The following is a 21907-nucleotide window of genomic DNA, read 5'->3' as shown; positions in this document are numbered from 1 at the left end:
TGTTCCACTGTTATCAGGGGCCTTTTGTGAGGTGCATCACTCCAAATGTCCATTGGATACAGTTCTCTTCACCATGTTAGCGGTGCTGATAAACCTCAGCGTTGAGTGCCCATAAGCTCCAAACACACACACACACACACACACACACACACACACACACACACACACACTATTTGGCATCTATTTGTGATGGATATGCGTTCACTGAGAGTGGAAATTCCTTTTGGATTTGAAACTGATTACCATTGTCAAGGAATCTTTGATCCCTGCTGGCTACATGGCTGCCCTCTTTTGTGGCTGCATGTGCTACACCATTTCTTAAAGGCACAAGGGACAGTCTACACTGATACTCCAAAAAATAGTGCAACTTCATTTATGGGTTATTCATGGCACTTCCAAATACAGTAGTTTCTTTCTGTAACAGCCTTCCTTGCCCACTCATTTCCACTTCACAGTTAGCCAGGAAAGTAGATTGTTTGGAACATCTGCCAGAAACCTGCATCGGCAGTCAGGACTCGGCACAGTGTTGTCATTCACTGCCTCATGGCCTATCCTGTCATCTGTCAATATGGTAAGTGCTGATGCCACAGGCTAGGTTTTTCATAGAGTATGCTGAATATTGAGGACACTTAATATAGCCATTAAAATGCTCAAAAGATAATGATGTTGGTCTCTCTCTGATAAGGTAGTGTTGATTCAAAGTACTGAACCCTTTGGACATCTTGATGTCTAGGGTACGACCACTGTTAGACTTACAATACACATGACCACTGTTGGAAGGACTGACATAAATGTAATGAAATTATCATAGTCTGTTGTGATTTACTGGTGCAACACCTGGAAACATGAGACCCAAGTCAGCTGAGCCGCAGCTATGGATGACATACTTTGCTGCACTCACTTGTGGACTTGGAGTGTCCTCCTATGCCTAGGAACTTGCAGCATGCTGACCTGGTACCATTTACCTGATATGTTGTTAGGTGGGCCATTCTGATGACCTTCTGCTGTTTTACTTTATCTCCATTACATTTCTGCTATTCTGAAACACTTCCACATAAACTCATCTTATTGTGCTGATTGCGTACAACACTTCACTGCCATGACTTTTGTCAGCAGTGGAGCATCACATCACTGCATGGTACCAGTTTTACGCCATCCAGAGCACTCCAAAGTGATCAGTGTAGTCTTTTAGAAGTATGACTAGCATTTCATCTGCTGAACTTAACTTTTACAATGGAAGGAGAAAAAAAAAGTTATGTTATGTCTTATTTAATGTCATGTCATTCCAGTGTCATGCGAGTGCATAGTACATTCTCTTAGTTTTATAGATTTTTATTTATATGGAATGACTATAAGCCTAATACTAATATTTTCTTAGATGTTATATTTGAACTTTAACATGAAAGGTTCAACACACTAATGCCACGTAATGGAAACCTCAGATTTTTGGATCCTTAGTGTGAAGCTTAGCCACTGAGCCACCAATTTTATAAAATATAAAGTGTGATCAAAACAGAAAATTATTTTAATTAGTTCTCCAAGAATGTTTTATTTTGTAATTTCATTTAAGCATCAGTTGGATATGACATTGATGAATATTTATTTGTAGTGTGTGTGTAATAAAGAGAATCTTATGGTTTACAGAAAACAATTCTGGATTTCCAAATGCCTCCATTGAAACCCTTCAAGAGAACAAGGAGAAACAGTCACTAAGCCCTATACAAGTCAGAGAATATTGTGAGAAGCTTTTCCAGTTTAAAGTTGTTAAAGTTCTCAGATTTAAGTAAGTACTTGATTGAATATTATGTTAATTCTCTCTCTTTCTCTCTCTCTCTCTTTTTGAGATGTAAAGATTTAATTTATTTTTGACTATGTTGTTCTCACATTTTTCAGTACTTAAAGATTTTTTTGGTCTTTACTATTAAGTTTCATCTTTATCCATGTTTTTTTAATTATTTTTGTTTGTCATTCTTCTTCTTCTTCTTCCTGCTCTTCAGCAGGTTTTAAACCTCGTTTAAGATTTATTTTTGTCCTTGTAGTATACCTGCAAATTTCTTCTGTTGAGTGTTATCATTTTACTTCCTCAAATTTCCTTGTAGAGCCTTCCATGAGATCGTGTCCCATTCACCTTTCTCTCTTGATACTCCATGAAGCCCTCTTCTTTCATCATACTGAACATCACTAGCAACGAGAAAGTTCCTAATGACCTTTAGCTGTAGCTAAAAGAAGGTCTGATTCATTTTGTGCACATGTTCGTCCCTCAGAGCCTCTTCTTCATTGTGAATGATGACCAGATGTTGGTATAATTCAGAGTATTTGTTATTAATAAAGCATAATAATAATCTATAATTGGAACTTCTTTTTAATTATTTCATTTATTGTATTATTATTTTATGTATGTTTTGCGGTTTTCTGCTTGTAGTCTGTGATCAGATATTTATTTAGATATATTTTTTTTTTTCAAGAAAGGAGTAGGATATGGCTGCATGTGTAAATTTAATCATTTTTATAGATATTCTTAATGACCTGACTTGTGTCTGAGTGGCATATACGTAGCTGTTAATAGGAGGGGGCTTCAAAAAGTAGGTTGCACATTATTATGGTAGACCAAGTAATGTTAATTTTGCACTACACAAAAATTCTCCAAACTTGTCACTAGAGATCATAGAGCAGAATCAATGCGAACAGTAGCTACAGTAAGCCATGCTGTGCCCACTACTTTTGAAATGTTTATCACTGCAAAGTCCACTTGGCGACCATGAAAAACAACAGGCCCATGCAGAGCGTTAATAACTTTTGCCACATCCACATTTGTATTGCAATTAGTCTCCACATCAAGAACAGTTTCCCCCTGCGGGTTCGGGGGTTAGAATAGGCCCGCGGTATTCCTGCCTGTCGTACGAGGCGACTAAACGGAGTCTCACATGTTTCGGCCTTATGTGATGGTCCCCTCTCGGGTTTGACCTCCATCTTTCTAAATTATTCCGAAGAGCGAGCCAATTGGGGAAGGGCGCCTTACGTGGTGCACTGTATCCGTCGTGCATTGAGACCTTTAGCCGGCTTTTTCGTCGTTGCAATGGTGTTCCGCTCGTTTTCCATCTCTTGGGCGAGGATACGTCCCTGGATGCGATTCCCACGCTGCACTCTGCTGTGTTTCTTTTAACTGCGACGACGACCTTGGACAGTTTTGCACCTAAGATCCAGCACGGTAGCCAGTCCGTTGTGGTGGGGCCGCCATGTACCCTCTTGGTTGTAGCCCCCTGACAACACAGGGATCGCTCTACTGATGCCTGCGCCGTTAACTCCCCACGTATGCCAAGGAGTAGATGCCCGTCTCCCTGGGGCATCAGGACTCCCGGCAATGGACATCCTGCCAGGTGGCTATTGCTGCGGCTGGGTGGCGCCCGTGGGGAGGGCCCTTGGTCGGAGTAGGTGGCATCAGGGCGGATGACCCGCAATGAAGCGTGGTACATCATCTCTCGCTGGCGGCCAGCCGCCAGCAGTCTCTAAGCGTTCTCGGGCTCAATTTAATGCTGAAAAGTACAATCCGAAAACGTTCCCCTCTCTGGCCACGCCGTGGGAGGAGCGTAAGTCTCAGGATGGAGGTAATAGTTATTCGCCCCGATTCTTGGTTTGTACGAGAGCTGATGGGGAGTCTTTTCTCTCCACAAAGCCTCAGTTCTTCGTCGAGCATTTAGAGGACAAGTTTGGGGAGGTGGAGGGCTTGTCTAAAATGCGCTCTGGCTCAGTACTGATACAAACGGCATCCTCCGCCCAGTCACGCAGGTTACTTGCTTGTGACAAGTTGGGGGATGTTAACGTTACTATTACTCCACATAAGAGTTTAAATATGGTCCAGGGTGTTATTTTCCATAGGGACCTCCTTTTGCAGTCTGATGACGAGCTGCGCGCCAACTTAGAACGTAGAGGTGTTCATTTCGTCCGGCGCGTTCATCGGGGTCCGAGGGACAATCAGGTTGCTACCGGTGCCTTCATCTTGGCCTTCGAGGGTGATACGTTACCGGAAAAGGTCAAGGTGATGGTCTACCGATGTGACGTCAAGCCCTATATCCCTCCCCCGATGCGGTGCTTCAAGTGCTGGAAGTTCGGCCATATGTCTTCCCGCTGCACTTCCAGCCTCACATGTCGAGATTGCGGACGCCCATCTCATCCCGATACTCCATGTGCCCCGCCTCCCATCTGTGTCAACTGCGGGGAGCACCATTCACCTTGCTCGCCTGACTGCAAAGTCTTTCAGAAAGAGCGCAAAATTATGGAATATAAGACCCTGGACCGGCTGAGCTATACTGAGGCCAAAAGGAAATATGACAGACTCCATCCTGTGAGAATGACATCTTCTTATGCAGCTGCTACGACAACTGTGCTAGCCCCATCAGTTTCGAGACTTCCAGCCAGCTCGATAAGCAGTACGACTCCTCCTGCCCCCTTGCCTGTGGGGGGCTCTACCCAACCGGTTGCTCCTGCACCACCTACCTCAGGAGCAACCTCCTCCCACCCGTCGGGGACGTCCGTCCCCGCTTCTCAGCCGGAGAAGCGTCTAACTTCTTCGGCTACTCTCGCCCGTAAGAGTTCCCTTGGGACCCTCCCTTCCCAGGGTTCCACCAGCGGGAAGGATGACGGCCGCCAGTGGCATAAGTCCTCACCAGCGGCCGGGCGTAGGGCTTCACGATCCTCCTCTGTCCCGGAGACTGAATCGGTGAAGCCTTCCCAGCCGGTGCAACCCAAGGTTCAGCGAGAGAAGTCCAAGAGAAAGACCTCTAAGGCCAAAGAACTTGCGGTGGCGCCAACCCCACCGCACCTTTCGCGCTCTGCGTCTGAGGATGCAGTCGAGATTCTAGCGTCCGCTGAGGACCTTGATCTCGCTGGTCCCTCAGACGCCATGGATGCCTCTCGTACGGGTACTGAATCGGTGGCAGTGAGTGAACAAGCGGCGTAAATTGCCTTCCCAGTCCTTTCACGCCTTTCTCAGCCATGGACAATATCATCCTCCAGTGGAACTGCGGCGGTTTTTTCCACCATCTAGCTGAGCTCCAACAACTTATCAGCCGTCACCCTTTCTTCTGCATAGCTCTTCAGGAAACTTGGTTTCCAGCAATGCGAACCCCCGCCCTCCGTGGATATCGGGGTTATTATAAGAACAGGGCAGCGTATGAAAGGGTGTCGGGTGGCGTCTGCCTCTATGTCCTTCACACTCTGCACAGCGAGTCTGTCCCTCTCCACACACCTTTAGAGGCTGTCGCTGTTCGGGTGTGGACGCCACAGGCTGTTACCGTCTGCAGTCTTTACCTTCCACCGGATGGTGATGTCTCGCAGCATGTCCTGGCTGCGCTGATAGCCCAATTGCCGCCACCTTTCTTGCTATTGGGCGACTTCAACGCCCATAACCCTCTGTGGGGTGGGTCAGTGGCAACAGGTCGAGGCGCCATCGTTGAGCATTTATTGTCGCAGCTCGATCTCTCGATTTTAAATGATGGTGCCTTCACACACTTCAGTGTGGCGCATGGCACATACTCCGCCATTGACCTTTCAATATGTAGCCCTAGCCTCTTACCGTCTCTCCAATGGAGTGTGCATGACGACCTGTGTGGTAGTGACCACTTTCCGATCTTTCTGTCACTACCACAGCGTCACTCTTCTGGGCGCCCTAGCAGATGGGCTATGAATAAGGCTGACTGGGACTTGTTCTCCTCCACTGCCGCTATTGAGCCTCTCTCTAGTGATGACATTGATGCGGTGGTTCAATCGGTCACCACCGGCATCGTTACTGCCGCCGAATCTGCCATTCCCCGTTCTTCTGGGTCCCCTCGGCGGAAGGCTGTGCCTTGGTGGTCGCCTGAAATCGCTGAAGCGATTAAAGATCGCCGGCGGGCGCTCCAGCGTCACAAGCGACATCCCTCCTTAGACCACCTTATCGCCTTCAAACGGCTGCGTGCGCGGGCCCGCCTCCTTATCCGCCAAGGCAAGAAGGAGTGCTGGGAGCGGTATGTGTCCACCATTGGCCTCCATGTCACTCCTTCGCAGGTCTGGGCCAAGATTCGACGCGTCTACGGCTATCGGACCCCTGCCAGCGTCCCTGCGCTCTCACTGAATGGAGCAGTTTGTACTGACTCCGACGTCATTGCAAACCGCTTAGCAGAGCATTTTGCTATGAGTTCCGCTTCTGCGAATTACCCCCAGGCCTTCCGCTCCATTAAAGAGCGGATGGAACGTCGGAGCCTTTCTTTTCGCACCGACGCTTCTGAACCCTACAACGCTCCATTCAGTGAGTGGGAATTTCAGAGTGCCCTTGCTGCTTGCCCTGATACCGCTCCCGGGCCAGATCGCATCCACTGTCAGATGCTGAAACACCTTTCAGTGGACTGCAAGCGACGCCTCCTCGACCTTTACAACCGTCTCTGGGTCGAGGGCGAGTTTCCGTCGCAATGGCGGGAAAGTATTGTCATCCCCATTTTGAAACCTGGAAAGAACCCTCTGGAGGTGGACAGCTACCGTCCCATTAGTCTCACCAACGTTCTTTGCAAGTTGCTTGAACGGATGGTGAGCCGGCGCTTAAATTGGGTACTGGAGTCTCGGGGCCTTCTGGCTCCGTCTCAGGGTGGGTTCCGGAAAGGCCGCTCCGCCGCCGACAATCTGGTGAGCCTGGAGTCGGCCATCCGTACTGCCTTTGCCTGCCGTCAGCACCTGGTCGCTGTCTTTTTCGACATGCGGAAGGCGTACGATACGACATGGCGTCATCACATCCTTTCTACGCTTCATGGATGGGGTCTTCGGGGCCCTCTGCCGATCTTTATCCGCAATTTCCTGTCGTATCGTACCTTCCGCGTGCAAGTCGCAGCCTCCTATAGTTCCACCCACGTCCAGGAGAACGGTGTGCCACAGCGTTCTGTTTTAAGTGTCTGCCTGTTTTTAATAGCCATTAACGGGCTCGCTGCGGCCGTGGGAAATTCTGTCTCTGCTTCCCTGTATGCTGACGACTTCTGCCTTTATTACAGCTCTACTGGCATTGCAGCTGTTGAACGTCAGCTACAGGGCGCTATCCGTAAGGCGCAGTCTTGGGCTGTAGAGCATGGGTTTCAGTTTTCGGCAGCCAAGACCCGCGTTATGCATTTCTGCCGGCGCCGAACAGTCCATCCTGGGCCGCGGCTTTATCTTGGCGACGAACTCCTTGCTGTGGTGGAAACCCACAGGTTTTTGGGGGTGGTTTTCGATGCCCGGTTGACTTGGCTGCCTCATATCCGGCAGCTTAAACAGACGTGTTGGCGGCATCTAAACGCTCTGAGATGCTTGAGCCACACCCACTGGGGCGCCGACCGCTCTACCCTGTTGCGGCTCTACCAGGCGTTAATCCAGTCTCGCCTGGATTATGGGTGCCTAGCTTATGGCTCAGCATCCCCATCTGTGTTGCGGGTGCTGGACCCAATTCTCCACAGCGGGATACGCCTTGCCACTGGTGCTTTCCGCACCAGCCCTGTGGACAGTGTACTAGTGGAGGCAGGTGTACCTCCACTGCGGTTCCGGCGCCAACGTTTGCTGGCCGCTTATGCGGCCCATGTTCTAAGCTTGCCCGGGCATCCAAATTATCGTGTCCTGTTCCCGCAGTCAGTCGTCCATCTGCCAGACCGTCGGCCCCGTTCGGGTTGTCCGATCGCCGTACGCGTCAAGGAGCTTCTCTGTGGGCTTGGGTTTTTCCCTGTTCCACCTCCTTTCCGGGCGCCTCTGCGTACACCCCCGTGGTGTGTTCCTCGCCCTTGCCTTCGGCTCGACTTGACACAGGGCTCGAAGGACTCGGTCCCTCCAGAGGCCTTCCGCTGCCGCTTTTATTCCATCCTGGCCACGTATCAGGGCTCTGGAATTGTTTACACCGACGGTTCGATGGTTGCTGGTCGTGTCGGGTATGCGCTAACTCTAGGGGACCATTCCGAACAACGGTCCTTGGCGGCTGGCTGCAGCGTTTACACTGCTGAGCTAGTCGCCATCTTTAGAGCCCTAGAGTATATCCGCTCCTGCTCAGGTGAGTCCTTCGTTATCTGTAGCGATTCCCTGAGCGGTTTACGAGCTCTCGACCAGTGTTTTCCTCGTTCTCGTCTGGTGATGGCTATCCATGAGTCCCTGCATACTCTTGCGCGTTGCGGCCGCTCTGTGGTCTTTGTGTGGACCCCCGGTCATGTCGGTATCCCGGGCAATGAACATGTTGACCGCCTGGCGAAAGAGGCCACGAGTAAACCATCTCTGGATGTTGGCCTCCCAGAGGCTGATTTGCGGGCGGTCCTCCGCCGAAAAGTTTTTGCGCTTTGGGACGCTGAATGGCGCGATCGGATTACACCCAATAAACTCCGTGCCATTAAGGAGACGACGACTGTGTGGCGGTCCTCCATGCGAGCCAACCGCAGGGACTCAGTTGTCCTTTGTCGGCTCCGCATTGGCCACTCCCGGCTAACCCACAGTTATTTACTGCGCCGGGAGGACTCTCCTGTATGTCGCTGCGGGGCGGCTTTGACGGTGGCCCACATTCTGTTGGCCTGCCCCCTTTTAGCTGTGGTCAGGCAGACAATGCGCTGCCTGATACGCTCCCTGCCGTTTTATCCGATGACCCTGTTATGGCTGCCTTAGTTTTACGTTTTATTAGGGCAGGGAGTTTTTATTCTTTCATCTGAGTGTTTCTGTTTTATTTTTTGTTTTGATTCTGGCCTTTGGCCTATGATTTTAAACTGATCTTTTAATGTGTTTCTAAGTGGTTGGCTTTTCCTTTTTTATTTCTATGGTCGGCCAACCACTGTCACACTCTGTGTGGTTTTAGTTCGTTTGTCTTGTCCTTGTCTCCGTTTCTCTTGTTCTGTATCGTCTGTGATCTATTCTGTTCCTCGTTTTTATTCTCTGTGGATGTTCTTTGTCTTTGGAAAAAGGGACCGATGACCGTAGCAGTCTGGTCCCTTTCATCCCCCAAACCAACCAACCAACCAAGAACAGTTTTGTGTATTGTAGGATGCCAGTGATATACATGATGCACACGATGGTGAGGTGTGTTGCTGACTGATTGCCATCTTTCCAGATTCACAACTTTACAGCAATGTGCAAAGGTGATTACATCAGCAATTGATATCAGCATTATTTTTCACCATAATTGCCAACTAATTCCTCTGTGACTGGTAAGCTGCCATTTATTGTTAGTGGTAGTTTTTTAAAAGGTTGGGACCTTCCAACTTTTCCCTGTCGACTTTTCCCTGTTAGTGGATCGATAGTTCATATCTCTTTGGGGGACTGAAGTACCAGTCACCCAAAGCTACAAGGTCATTTAGGATCTGAGTGAAATCAATAATGTAACCTATAGTTAAATAAAATCTTCATGGTTGTTACAGGTAGCTCAAGGTCATTGTTAAAGTGGCTGATGTATTATAAGGTTCATATAGGTTCATTATTGTATACACACTTGTGCACTAACAGGATGGAGTAAGGAAAGGAGGGGTGGTGGAGTGGGCGGGGTGGGGGGGCAGGGCACAAGGCAATTGAAGTAAAGAATCTACTTAACCATTATTCTCATCCTGTCATTAACAACTAGATCTGATGTGTTTGCAAAGTTCAACAACATTACTGTCACTGCTTTATTCTGGTGTAAGTGTTCAATAGATTTAATTAATAAAGGCATATACAGCTCTATTTCTTTTCCTAAAGCCAAATTTCAGCTTAATCAATGATTAATTGCTCACAAGGAATTTTGCTACTTGCAGTTTTACTACTTTATCAAGCATTTTAGAGATGCTTCACAGTGCATAGAAATGCCTATCATTGTTTAAGATTTTTTCCGTCTTATTTAAATAGTGAAAGCATTGGCTTTTGTTGCTGCAGCAAATTTGAAAACTAAACAGCTACCACAGTAACAACTAAATGTGAAGGTTTGTCCTCAGTATTTATGAAATAATTATTAAAGATCGTGGCTGTAGTAATAAGAGCCCCTTCATAACTGACATTTTGCCAGTTGTCTGGTTCAGGTTTTTCTGCAGTGCTTTGAATATATTATCTGCATTTATTATTAATTGTTGGTTGTGCATTTATTTGGCTTAATTGATAACTTTTTAAATGTTTTTATTAGACTATTTTGAGTAATTGCAAAAATTATTGCTACTTGCAGGGTTACTGTAGACAAGAAGTCTTCATTTAATTCTAGTGTAGGTAGGTGCGCTACAGTTTAATTTTTTTTATTTATATATACTTGTTGGAAAAGAAAGGTTCACAGAAGTGTGTGAATTTAGGCTTTCATAGTGATGTTACAGAATGGTCATGTATTCTTCTGCTTTAATGTCAACATAGTTTGATTTGTATCCACATTCCCATTCAACATTCTAATACAAATGTATGAATGTCCTTATTCTTAAGATCTTGTTGTTTTTCTCAGTGAGTAAAAATTGGTATGAAGCTCTCAGGTTTCAAGGAGAGTGATTTCATTGAAATGGTGTGACATTTTGGTAACTGTCACTCCCATCGTCTTCTGGTGAAGTGACGAGATACCATCTGGGTTGTCATATAGCATTGCAGCATAGCAGGTTGATCCTTCTCCTAGCCCCTGGATGAGTGAAAACAGGAATGAGGCCACACTTGAACAGTAATTTGGTCCACCAGATTCCACCTCAGATGTCTCTTCACTGTGAGTGCTCACAGCATATTGTGGCCAGTAGAAGAGCCCAAGCTGAACATAGTTGTTTGCCATCATCTATGTTTACAGGTAATCGTTAGTCCCAATTTTGATGACTTCCTTTATTATGTTGTTCCAAAATCCACTGGCCTCAGTCTATTCAAAAACAAAATATGGCTTTTTCTCTAAGTTGTATTTAGCAACCGCTGATTTGTCTTTCTAGCCCAGGCAGATGTACCTTGCATGCTGGAAGAAGCACTCTTGAATGCAGTGTTGTGCCCATACAATTTACTACAGCCCACACTCTCATTGAATGCTATATACACCAGACAAGTGCAGTCCAACAATGTTGACGACTGAGCCAGCTATATCTTTAAGCTTCTGTGATGATGAGAAGATTGTTTCATAATCATAGTTTTTAAGATCTTTGTGATCTTTACTGTTGATGGTTTCAAATGTCAATCACTTTTCCTCTTCCTGTGTTATATCAAAGCAGCGTTGTCTTCTTAATTTGTGTGTCACTGCAGCCATTCTTCTGGAAGACTTCCCTCAAGACTTTCATTTCAATATACAGGTTACCATTCAATAGACAGGTTTTCCTGATTACTGATGGCCTGAGCCCTGTGAACAAGACTCCTCAGAACTTTACTGTGTTGGGCCAGGTGGAGGTGACTAGGTCAATGCAATTACAGATAAATGGGTATGATTCCTGTATGCAGAGAGACCTAATACGCTTTCTTACTTTTTTCATATCCAGATGTCACTGCCATGGTGAATTTCATGTTCTTCTGTATGACATTGATGTATCCAAGAAATATGTTGATAGCTCTCCTGCCCCATGGCCAAACGACAAAGGTGTGATCCCCATATTTGTAGAAGTGTTTCAGTTTGAGGTGTTCAGTCTCTATAAAAAAGTTTCCTCAAAATATTCCATACATAGAGTGGCTATTCTTGGTGCTAGCAGAGGCCCCATAGCTACGTCATCCACTTGCCTGTAAAAATGCCCACTACGCTGCAAGTCAGTGGTAGTGAAGCACCTTGGAAAAGTTTCAATGTCTGTTGCTCAAAATGCTGTTCCAGTAATGCCAATGAATCTTTCACACACATAGGTGAATAATAATAAATGTAAATACCACTCAGGGATTAGCCTTAGCCCTATGTCCATTGGTCAACTGTTGTCTAAAGGACAGTACATGGAGCGAACTATGATCTGATCGAGGGACATATGATCAGCGTGCAACTGTTCCCTTCAACCTTTATTGCCACTAGATGAATCCTAATGATGCTGCTGATGCTTCTTTGTTGAAATATAGCTCCTCATTTAGACTCGTGAGGCTGAGTGGACCACATTATGGATCTCCCTATCTAAAAAAAATCTGAGGAGGTACTAGGAATTGGACCCAGGTCCTCCTGCACCAAAGGCAGTGTCACTAGCCATTCAACTATGGAGGCAGGTGTGAATAATACTGTTACATCAAAACTCACCAGCGGGTCATCTTTATTGAGTCCAGTGGCTTTCAGCAATTTCACAGCCTCATGTGAGTTCTTCACATGGTGGACAGTGCCCTGTTACAGTCTTCAATAATTCTGTCAGATATTTGGCCAGTCCATACGTTGTTAAGCTGATAATCTTTACTACTGGGTGTAGCAGCATTCCTTCCTTATGTACTGTCAGAAGCCCATACAAGCAAGGAATTTGTAGTTTTACTCTCCCCAGTGGCAAGTTAGAGATCTTCAGAAGGCCACAATCTTCTTTGTCATGTGTGATGTCACATCCTTCATGAGTTCCTTTCCATTTGAACAAATGTGTTGTTGTCAAACCTTATTCTCTCACAACCCCCACATTTCCTTCCTTTACTGAATTGGTCATTCCTTCATGTTGAGGATGCATCCTATGAACCAGTCCCTTCTTGTAGTCATATTGAGTCAAATAAGTTTTTATCTCTCACATTTGATTCAGTACCTTCTCATTAGTTATTCGATCTATCCATCCAGCCATCAGTGTTCCTCTGTACCACTATATTTAAAAAACTTATACACATTTTTTTTTTTTTTTTTTTTTTTTTTTTGTTGAACTGTATATCATACACGCTACACTTCCGTACAAGACTAAATTCCAGAGAGATACCTTCAGAAAGGACCTCCAGACACTTGAATATTTATTCGAAGGTAACAAATTAATCTTTCTCAGAAATATTTTTCTCACTATTGCCAGACCGCATTTTATATCCTCTCTACTTTGGCCACCGTCAGTTGCTGCTCAAATAGTAAAACTTGTAGTGTCTCTTTTCCTAATCTAATTGCCTCATCATCCACATATTTAATCTGACTACATTCCATTATCCTTGTTTTACTTTGTTGATGTCCAACGTTTTTCGGACAACACGAGACAGTGTGGTACTGAGGTGCAAGACTCATACGTCTCTCGCAGTTGACTTTTACATATTGTGTGCAACCAATTCTCTTCACTGGATAATCAGCTACATCGATCTCCCAAAAGCTGCTTCTCCAAAGACTATAGCGGATTACAGGAATTTATTAAACCACTTCTCTATTCTGGAAATAATTTGTGTACTCGTGGAACACTTTCAGTTCATTCTTGGTATATTTTCATCTCTCAACACAAAGCAACATTTACTCTTTTTCACATTAGTAAGTAAGCTCTGACAAGCCAGCTGTTGTCTTTAAACATCAGACTCGATAAAACACAAGTTCAATATCATGGTAACACTCCAATAATTTATGGACATCACATGCATCCTGCCTCATGCAGAGCTAAGACTTGAAAAAAAATAGAAGTCTCTAGTCTCAAGTGAATGTGCATAGAAATCTATATTCAGTTGTTCATTAGTTTTTTTTTTTTTTTTTTACAATCAGCACAGACACTAACACACCAAAGAATACTACATAATTATTCCTTGAGTTTTCATCACGTCTTCTGTGGCACTGGCAGCAAACACTTGTTGTCATCAGTGCCTCGCTGTTCTTACAGTCTTCTAATAACAAACTTCCGACCTGTACATAGAAACAGATGGATCGGTAGAAACGTTCTCACTCTCCCACATTCATACCTGAAATATCGGGTGTTTGAGATGGTTGAAGCCCGAGTGTTCCTAGAATTTACACCAAAATTTTTGAGGCACTACAGATGTTCATGTAGTAGTGTCTGTCCAAGATATCATCCATTCCCTTCAACTGATTACCTAGGTCCCTTGCCATCTGTAACAATTAAAATTTCATCAGCAAACCTCAGAGTTTCTATTTTGTCTCCCTGAACTTTAATTCTCTCTCCAAATTTCATCATCATTTCCTATCCTGCTTGTACAGTATAAAGACTGAATAGGATCAAAGAGAGGCTACAACTGCTGTCTCACTCCCCTCTCGTCTACTGCTTCCCTTTCATGCCCTTGGCTCATATTATTCTATTCTGTTTTCTGTAGAAGTTGCAGTTAACAGTTAACCCCCTGTATTTTACCCCAGCTTCTTTCAAAATTTCAGAAAGTGTATCTCAGTCAACATTGTCAAAAGTATTCTTCAAATCTGCAAATGCTAATAAACATAGGTTTGCCTTTCATCATTCTGTCTGCGAAGGTAAGTCGGTAGGTCAATATCGCCTCTTGTGTTCCTAAATTTCTCTAGAATCCACAATGATCTTTTCTGAGGTCAGCTTCTACCAGTTTTTCAGTTCTTCTGCAAATAATGTATGTCAGTATTTTGTGACCATGAAGTCTCAAACTAATGGTTGGGTAATGTTTGCATCTGTCAGAAATTGCATTGCTGGAATTGGGATTACTTCATTCTTTGTGAAGTCTGATGGTATACACTTTCCATACCACCTTCTTATCTTTAAGCTTTGAGCGGGCATGCCTTTGTATAAAATGCACCACTCACAAAAAACATTGTTTTTTACTATTCCGTTGTTGTTCTATAATTCCTTCAATATTGCTTCAACTAACATAGTGATAAGTTGTATTTCATGTGTGCAAGTGAAAAGCAGTGGTATAAAGTAAACAGTGAGATAGGTGAGAAAAAATTTGTGAGCCAAGTAAGTGGTTGGCAGGGTTCTGCTGCAACTGCACTGTTTAACGCTTCGAGTGGGGGCAACACTTCCGTGCAGCAACAGAGTTATATAATGAAAGTTTATATTATTATTGTTTAATTAAACAGTGATTTAGCTCATATAATGTAAGTTTATTTTATTGTTGTTTGATTAAACTGTGACTTTGCTCATATATGCTTACCTTAGTAACATAAAGACAGCTACTATTTACATGTGTACAAAGTATGCCACATGCCCATTTGCATTATGAAAAATGGCGCAACTGCTTGAGGGTTAAAAATCAGTGTAATCATATCTTATGAAAACAATATCGATGAGTTACAGTTGGAATCACTCAACTCGTACAGATATCTGGGTGTAACAATTTTTATGGCTCGAACATAGGTAAAGCAAGTGTAGACTTCAGTTTCTATGATACTGGGAAAATACATTCAGCCTACAAAGGATACTGCTTACAAGGCACTTGGGTAACCATTCTCAGAATATTGCGTAAGTGTGTGGGACTAAAGGGGTACTGAACATATACAAAGAAGGGTGAAACAAATGGTCACAGTTTAGTTTGATTCGCAGGAGAATGTCACAGAAATGCCATAAACCTCAATTGGGAGACACTTCAAGATGCATGCCAAATATCTAGTATTAAGTGAAGAATGTAAGATTTTTTTCAACCCCTGTGTATCACACCCACAGAGACCAAGATGACAAGATTGGACTAATTACAGTGAGCACAGAGGTGTTTAACAGTCGTTCTTCCCACACAAGATATGTGTGATACAATGCTTAATACCCTCCACCATGTATTTCACAGTGATTTGCAGAGTATTTAGTGTCTGTAATAGCATTCTAAACTATCTGTTGGTGTAATCAGTTAGGTTTTTTTAAGTTTCATTTTTTTTCTTCAAGAGGGCATAAATTTTATAGTATCACATTTTAGATTCTTTATGTTTCAGCATTTCATTGTCATCCAGTGCTGCATTTGTTTCCTTTTTATTATTGTTTTTTAATGTAATATTCTGTCAGTACTTGGAGGAACATAGGCTTATTAAAAATTGAAATACACAGTGTTAACGTTCCACATAATATTTATTTTATATTTTGTTGTGAACTGACTTCACTCTCTCTAGTCTAAATTGTCTGGTGATGGCCTAAGGAGCTGAAAGCTCATTCTCAACAAAATATAGAATAAATGTAATTGCAGAACATCAGTAATCATTATATCAGTTTTTAGAATGACTAGCAAACCTGCCAGTGCTTCGCAACTGGTAGATACGCATGGGAAAGGTACATATGTCCTAATGTCCTGCTCCTCCTTTCTTTGTCCCCCTAATTTCTGTTGATCTCCTTCTCACCTCTCTGTGTCATCGCCTCCTTTCCCCTCTCTCTGTCCACCACCTCTTCCCCTTTCTCTCTGATCTTCTGCTTTGTTTATTGTTAATGCAAACAAAACCTCTATTGGGAGATGAAGTCACTTAAAACGAATGGGTGAATTGGTTGGGATCATTAATATTAAGGGTACAGGAGAGACCTCTGCAGGTGCTGGTTCTGTGATGGTAATAACTTCAGTGGCAGTTAGTTTTAACCTGAACATGAGTAGGGTTGCAGTGTTTTGTATGATTCAGATTCCATAGTAGTATTCTAATCATAAGATGGCAAGCCATAAATACATTATCCCTCTTTTCTCTTAAACCTGACTTCAAAGAAGAAAACAAAACAGAAAAGTGCTTTTTGAGGTTTACTAACTACATTAAAAGATTGGGTGTGGCGGTGAAATGACAGCTGTGTAGTGCTGGAATGGGAACAGGGAGGGTGCTGGATGGATGAGGACAGTGACTAACAAAGGTTGAGACCAGGAGGATTACGGGAGCATAGGATGTATTGCAGGGAAAGTTCCCGCCTGCACAATACAGAAAAGCTGGTGTTGGTGGAAGGATCCATATGGCACAGGCTGTGAAGCAGTCATTGAGAAGAGGGGTATCATGTTAGGCAGCGTGTTCAGCAACAGGATGGTCCACTTGTTTATTGGCCACAGTTTGTCGGTGGCCATTCATACGGACAGACAGCTTGTTGGTTGTTGTGCATACATAGTATGCAGTGCAGTGGTTGCAGCTTAGCTTGTAAAAGGCCACTTCAAAAAGCTTTCCATCCTGCTCACTTCCTATTCCCGCCTTACAGTACCACTGTCCACCACTTCTACAACAACCTCCAAACCTCCCCCACGCCCACTCATAGCTGACAAACCCTGTCTCGCAGACCTACTACAGTTACCCCACCCTCCAAAACTCCCTCCCATCACCACACAGAACCCATGAACCTAAAGAGACCCGCAACACAGTTATGAACCTTTCCTCCAGAAGCCTTAGTCCCACAGAAATATCAGCCCTTTCCAAAGGCCTCACTTTTTGCCCCACTCCCACATTCAACCATGCAGGACTAGTTAAAGACCTCCTCTCCTTCTCCCGGTCCCTACAGTGGAAACACTTTTTCGCCACCAACCCGACCAATCAGACGCAACCAAAGATCAACATTAAACCTTGCCTAACTCAGTTCACTCCTCTATCCAACCGTCATCCAACCCCACTGCTTCCACACCACCCCCTGTTAACTTTCCAGAATTCCTTAACCTTGAACATTGTCTCACTATCATTCCCCAAATCCCTCAACATGCAAACTAACCTTACATCCGCAGAAAGAACCACACCCCACAATCTAAAAACTGATCCTGACCTTATAATCCTACCTGCAGACAAAGGCTCCACCTCTGTTGTTTTGAACCACAAGGATTATTTGGCAGAAGGACTCCGTCAGCTGTCAGATACTTCCACCTACAAACCATGCCACAATGATCCCATTCCAGTAATCCAGCAGGATCTCCAGTCACTACTTAAATCCTTAGGCCCGTCCCAGAACCTCTCTCCAGAGTTCATCTCTCTACTTACCCCTACAACTCCCCACACTACCACCTTCTACATGCTTCCTAAAGTCCATAAACCCAACCACCCAGGATGCCCCATGTGGCCGGTTACTGTGCCCCCACTGAGAGAATCTCTAATCTCATAGACCAACACCTTCAACCTATTACCCAGAACCTATCCTCCTATATAGAAGATACCAACCATTTCATGCCCTGCGTGTCACTATTGATGCCATCTCCCTGTACACTAACATTCTACATCTACATTTATACTCCACAAGCCACACAACGGTGTGGGGCGGAGGGCACTTTACGTGCCATTGTCATTACCTCCCTTTCCTGTTCCAGTCGCGTATGGTTCGCGGGAAGAACGACTGTCTGAAAGCCTCCGTGCGCGCTCTAATCTCTCTTATTTTACATTCGTGATCTCCTCGGGAGGAATAAGTAGGGGGAAGCAATATATTCGATACCTCATCCAGAAACGCACCCTCTCAAAACCTGGCGAGCAAGCTACACCACGATGCAGAGCGCCTCTCTCCCAGAGTCTGCCATTTGAGTTTGTTAAACATCTCCGTAACGCTATCACGGTTACCAAATAACCCTGTGACGAAACGCGCCGCTCTTCTTTGGATCTTCTCTATCCCCTCCATCAACCCGATCTGGTACGGATCTCACACTGATGCGCAATACTCAAGTATAGGTCGAACGAGTGTTTTGTAAGCCACCTCCTTTGTTGATGGACTACATTTTCTGAGGACTCTCCCAATGAATCTCAACCTGATACCAACAATTAATTTTTATGATCATTCCACTTCAAATCGTTCCGCACGCATACTCCCAGATATTTTACAGAAGTAACTGCTACCAGTGTTTGTTCTGCTATCATATAATCATACAATAAAGGATCCGTCTTTCTATGTATTTGCAATACATTACATTTGTCTATGTTAAGGGTCAATTGCCACTCTCTGCACCAAGTGCCTATCTGCTGCAGATCTTCCTGCATTTCACTACAATTTTCTAATGCTGCAACTTCTCTGTATATTACAGCATCATCCGCGAAAAGCTGCATGGAACTTCCGACACTATCTACTAGGTCATTTATATATATTGTGAAAAGCAATGGTCCCATAACACTCCCCTGTGGCATGCCAGAGGTTACTTTAATGTCTGTAGACGTCTCTCCATTGATAACAACATGCTGTGTTCTGTTTGCTAAAAACTTTTCAATCCAGCCACACAGCTGGTCTGATATTCCGTAGGCTCTTACTTTGTTTATCAGGCGACAGTGCGGAACTGTATCGAACGCCTTCCGGAAGTCAAGGAAAATAGCATCTACCTGGGAGCCTGTATGTAATATTTTCTGGGTCTCATGAACAAATAAAGCGAGTTGGGTCTCATACGATCGCTGTTTCTGGAATCCATGTTGATTCCTACATAGTAGATTCTGGGTTTCCAAAAATGACATGATACTCGAGCAAAAAACATGTTCTAAAATTCTACAACAGATCGACGTCAGAGATATAGGTCTATAGTTTTGCGCATCTGCTCGACGACCCTTCTTGAAGACTGGGACTACCTGTGCTCTTTTCCAATCATTTGGAACCTTCCGTTCCTCTAGAGACTTGCGGTACACGGCTGTTAGAAGGGGGGCAAGTTCTTTCGCGTACTCTGTGTAGAATCGAATTGGTATCCCGTCAGGTCCAGTGGACTTTCCTCTGTTGAGTGATTCCAGTTGCTTTTCTATTCCTTGGACACTTATTTCGATGTCAGCCATTTTTTCGTTTGTGCGAGGATTTAGAGAAGGAACTGCAGTGCGGTCTTCCTCTGTGAAACAGCTTTGGAAAAAGGTGTTTAGTATTTCAGCTTTACACGTGTCATCCTCTGTTTCAATGCCTTCATCATCCCGGAGTGTCTGGATATGCTGTTTCGATCCACTTACTGATTTAACGTAAGACCAGAACTTCCTAGGATTTTCTGTCAAGTCGGTACATTCCTAATGCCCATGGCCTTACTGCTATTGAACACTACCTTTCCAGACGCCCTATGGATTCCAAACCAACAATCTCCTTCCTAATCTCCATGACCAACTATATCCTCACCCACAATTACTTCTCTCATAGAACAACACCTTCAGCCTATGACCTGGAACCGATCCTTCTATATAAAAGATACCAACCATTTCCTCGCCCGACTCTCCACAGTTCCTGTCCCTTTACCACACGGTGCCCTGCTCTTCACTATTGATGCCACCTCCCTGTACACTAACATTCCTAATGCCCATGGCGTTACTGCTATCGAACAGTACCTTTCCAGATGCCCTACAGATTCCAAACCAACAACCTCCTTCCTAATCTCCATGACCAACTATATCCTCACCCACAATTACTTCTCCTTTGAAGTCATTACCTACAAACAAATCCGCAGTACTGCTATGGGTACCCACATGGCACCACCCTATGCTAACTTATTCATGGGCCATCTAGAGGAATCCTTCCTAAAAACCCATAATCCTAAACCCCTCACTTGGTTCAGATTCATTGATGATATCTTTGCTATGTGGATTGAAGATGAGGACACCTTATTCACATTCCTCCAGAACCTTCTCCCCCATTTGCTTCACCTGGTCCTACTCTACCCAACAAGCCACCTTCCTAGATGTTGACCTCCACCTTAGAGGTGCCTGCATCAGAACCTCCATCCATGTCAAACCTACTAACGACCAGCAATACCTCCACTTCGCCAGCTGCCGCCCATTCCATACCTAGAAGTCCCTTCCATACAGCCTAACCACTCATGGTCATCGCATCTGCAATGACGAACAGTCCCTCTAAAAATATACGGAGGGTCTCACTGAAGCCTTCACTGACCGTAATTATCCTCCCATCCTTGTACAAAGATAAATCTCCCATGTCTTAACTTTCCAGTCTCCCACCACCTCCCAAAGTTCCACAGTCCGGCCGCAGAGGAGCATTCCCCTCATAACTCAGTACCATCCGGGACAGGAGCAACTGAATTACCTTCTCCACCAGGGTTTCGATGACCTCTCATCATGCCCTGAAATGAGAAATGTCCTACCCACTATCCTTCTTAACCCTCCTACCGTGGTATACCTGTCCATCCTTACACAAACCCTGCTCTCAATCCCTTACCTTATGGCTCATACCCCTGTAATAGACCTAGATTCAAGACCTGCCCCATACATCCTTCTACCACGACCTACTCCAGTCCGGTCACTAACATCACCTATCCCATCAAAGGCAGGGCTACCTGTGAAACCAGTCACATGATTTACAAGCTAAGCTGCAACCACTGTGCTGCATTCTATGTAGGCATGGCAACCAACAATCTGTCTGTCTGTATGAATGGCCACCGACAAACTGTGGCCAAAAAACAAGTGGACCACCCTGTTGCTGAACACGCTGCCAAACATGATATCCCTCATCTCAATGACTGTATCGCAGCCTGTGCCATATGGACCCTTCCCACCAACTCCAGCTTTTCTGTATTGCGCAGGTGGAAACTTTCCCTGCAATACATCCAATGCTCCCGTAACCCTCATAGCCTTAACCTTCGTTAGTCACTGTCCTCACCCATCCAGTCCCCTCCCTGTTCCAATTCCAGCACTACACAGCTGTCATTTCACCACCACACCCAGTCTTTTAATTTCTTCTTTTTATTACTCTCCTTTCTGCTACTTACCCCCTCCCCCCTCTGCACCTTCTTTCCTGCCCTCCGTCTAAACCGCATCACTTCACTGTCCGCCACTCCCACCATACTATCCCTCCCCCTCCCCGCCCCAGCCTCCTCCTTACCCCCACCCAGTCGCCACTCTGTTTTGCACTGTTGCTGCTGGTTGCAGTGTGTTTTCAGTTCTCTGAGACTGCAGACGTGTGTGCAAGTTGCGTTTGCGTTGGAGTGTGTGTGTATATGTATGTGTGTCTACTGCTGACAAAGGCCTTTATGGCCGAATGCTACAATTGTGTGAATCTCTTTGTTGTGCCTATCACGACTCAGTGTCTCCACTATCTGTTGAGTAGCAACTTTCCTTCTCTGGTATTGTTACATTCCATCCTGGATTTTACATTCTTTGATTTATGTACCACATATATATTTTTTTAAAGTATTATACATCTGTCTATATGTTTATTAGAGTATCATAAGTAAATTGATCACAAACTTTTCTAGATTTTTGGTAACAACTTATAGCTAAAAGCCGCTACCAAAAATCTCAAAAAGCTCTTGACCAACTTACTTCAGTTGTTATATGATACTCTGAGTAACATAG

The 21907-nt window shown here is 44.7% G+C and overlaps 1 protein-coding gene across 1 annotated transcript in view; it reads left to right on the top strand.

The window, feature by feature from the left end:
* The window catches only part of LOC126100710 (microprocessor complex subunit DGCR8), a 257052-nt gene that overhangs the window by 128747 nt on the left and 106398 nt on the right, over nucleotides 1–21907 (top strand). Inside the window, exon 7 of the mRNA XM_049911330.1 lies at nucleotides 1645–1783. Coding sequence (XP_049767287.1) covers nucleotides 1645–1783 — 139 coding nt within the window. The remainder of the gene's footprint in view (nucleotides 1–1644; nucleotides 1784–21907) is intronic.

Source organism: Schistocerca cancellata, chromosome 9 (assembly GCF_023864275.1).
Source record: "Schistocerca cancellata isolate TAMUIC-IGC-003103 chromosome 9, iqSchCanc2.1, whole genome shotgun sequence".
Taxonomy (NCBI): domain Eukaryota; kingdom Metazoa; phylum Arthropoda; class Insecta; order Orthoptera; family Acrididae; genus Schistocerca; species Schistocerca cancellata.
Note: the sequence above shows the minus strand (reverse complement) of the source record. Positions and strands in the feature narration are given on the sequence as shown.